At 42.8% G+C, this 774-nt stretch overlaps 2 protein-coding genes across 2 annotated transcripts in view; one reads left to right on the top strand and one right to left on the bottom strand.

Annotated features, from left to right (window-relative positions):
- Positions 1-765, bottom strand: part of T265_15553 (hypothetical protein) — a gene marked incomplete at both ends in the record, with an annotated part of 33,856 nt that extends 33,091 nt beyond the window's left edge. Inside the window, one exon of the mRNA XM_009178586.1 lies at positions 321-765. Coding sequence (XP_009176850.1) covers positions 321-530 — 210 coding nt within the window. The remainder of the gene's footprint in view (positions 1-320) is intronic.
- The window catches only part of T265_11813 (hypothetical protein), a gene marked incomplete at both ends in the record, with an annotated part of 33,328 nt that overhangs the window by 30,617 nt on the left and 1,937 nt on the right, over positions 1-774 (top strand). The gene's annotated exons all lie outside the window — the stretch shown is intronic.

The following is a 774-nucleotide window of genomic DNA, read 5'->3' on the forward strand; positions in this document are numbered from 1 at the left end:
CAGAAGCCCGACCACCACGACAAGGTAACGAAATGTGTGATAACTACATGGAAAAGCTTAAGATAAGAGGAAATTGAGATTTTGAATTCCTTGTCAGAATATCAACTAGCAAACACCGCAATGAATTGCGGATATAAGGCAAGACCAATGTTTTGGTGGGTTAGTGTGACATGGAGACAGTTGCACATCTACAGCTTAACATGTTAACCCGTTTAGTTAGGGTCTGGCTGGAGCTTGAGACCGAAGTTGAATAAAAGTGTACAAATGTCGTGAAATTTAGGAAGCACGAGAAACATTGTTTGTCCCCTGAAAATACTCACTTGTTTACGCAACTTCTTTAATCGAAGGTGACCTCCGTTTGCCTGAAGAATATCAACGACCCAGTCGGATAAGGTTTTGCGAATCGACCCATTGAAAAGTGTCTCAACATTCGTTCCGGAGGAAGTGATATGATTCGGAATCTCCAGGGTCAGATCAACTCCCTGCAACATGCTACCTTCATTGGGTGTTTTGGCGAGAAGTCGAACCATGCCATCAGCCTCTGAATATGAAATAGTTTTTCTGGATGAAATGGCGTCAAGCAGCTGTTGTTCGAACTCCTGTGATGATATCCGGCAACAGCTGGTGGAAACGGATGCTTTGTACAATGAATACAGCTGAACAGAGGACAACCAAAGAGTCAAAAGTTAGTGCCTTAACTCCTGGCATGATTAACTCATGGTACAACAGAAAAACAGCGAAGGCCTGTAAGTCACTCATCAAAACAGAAATAAC

This window comes from Opisthorchis viverrini, assembly GCF_000715545.1.
Source record: "Opisthorchis viverrini unplaced genomic scaffold opera_v5_610, whole genome shotgun sequence".
NCBI lineage: Eukaryota > Metazoa > Platyhelminthes > Trematoda > Opisthorchiida > Opisthorchiidae > Opisthorchis > Opisthorchis viverrini.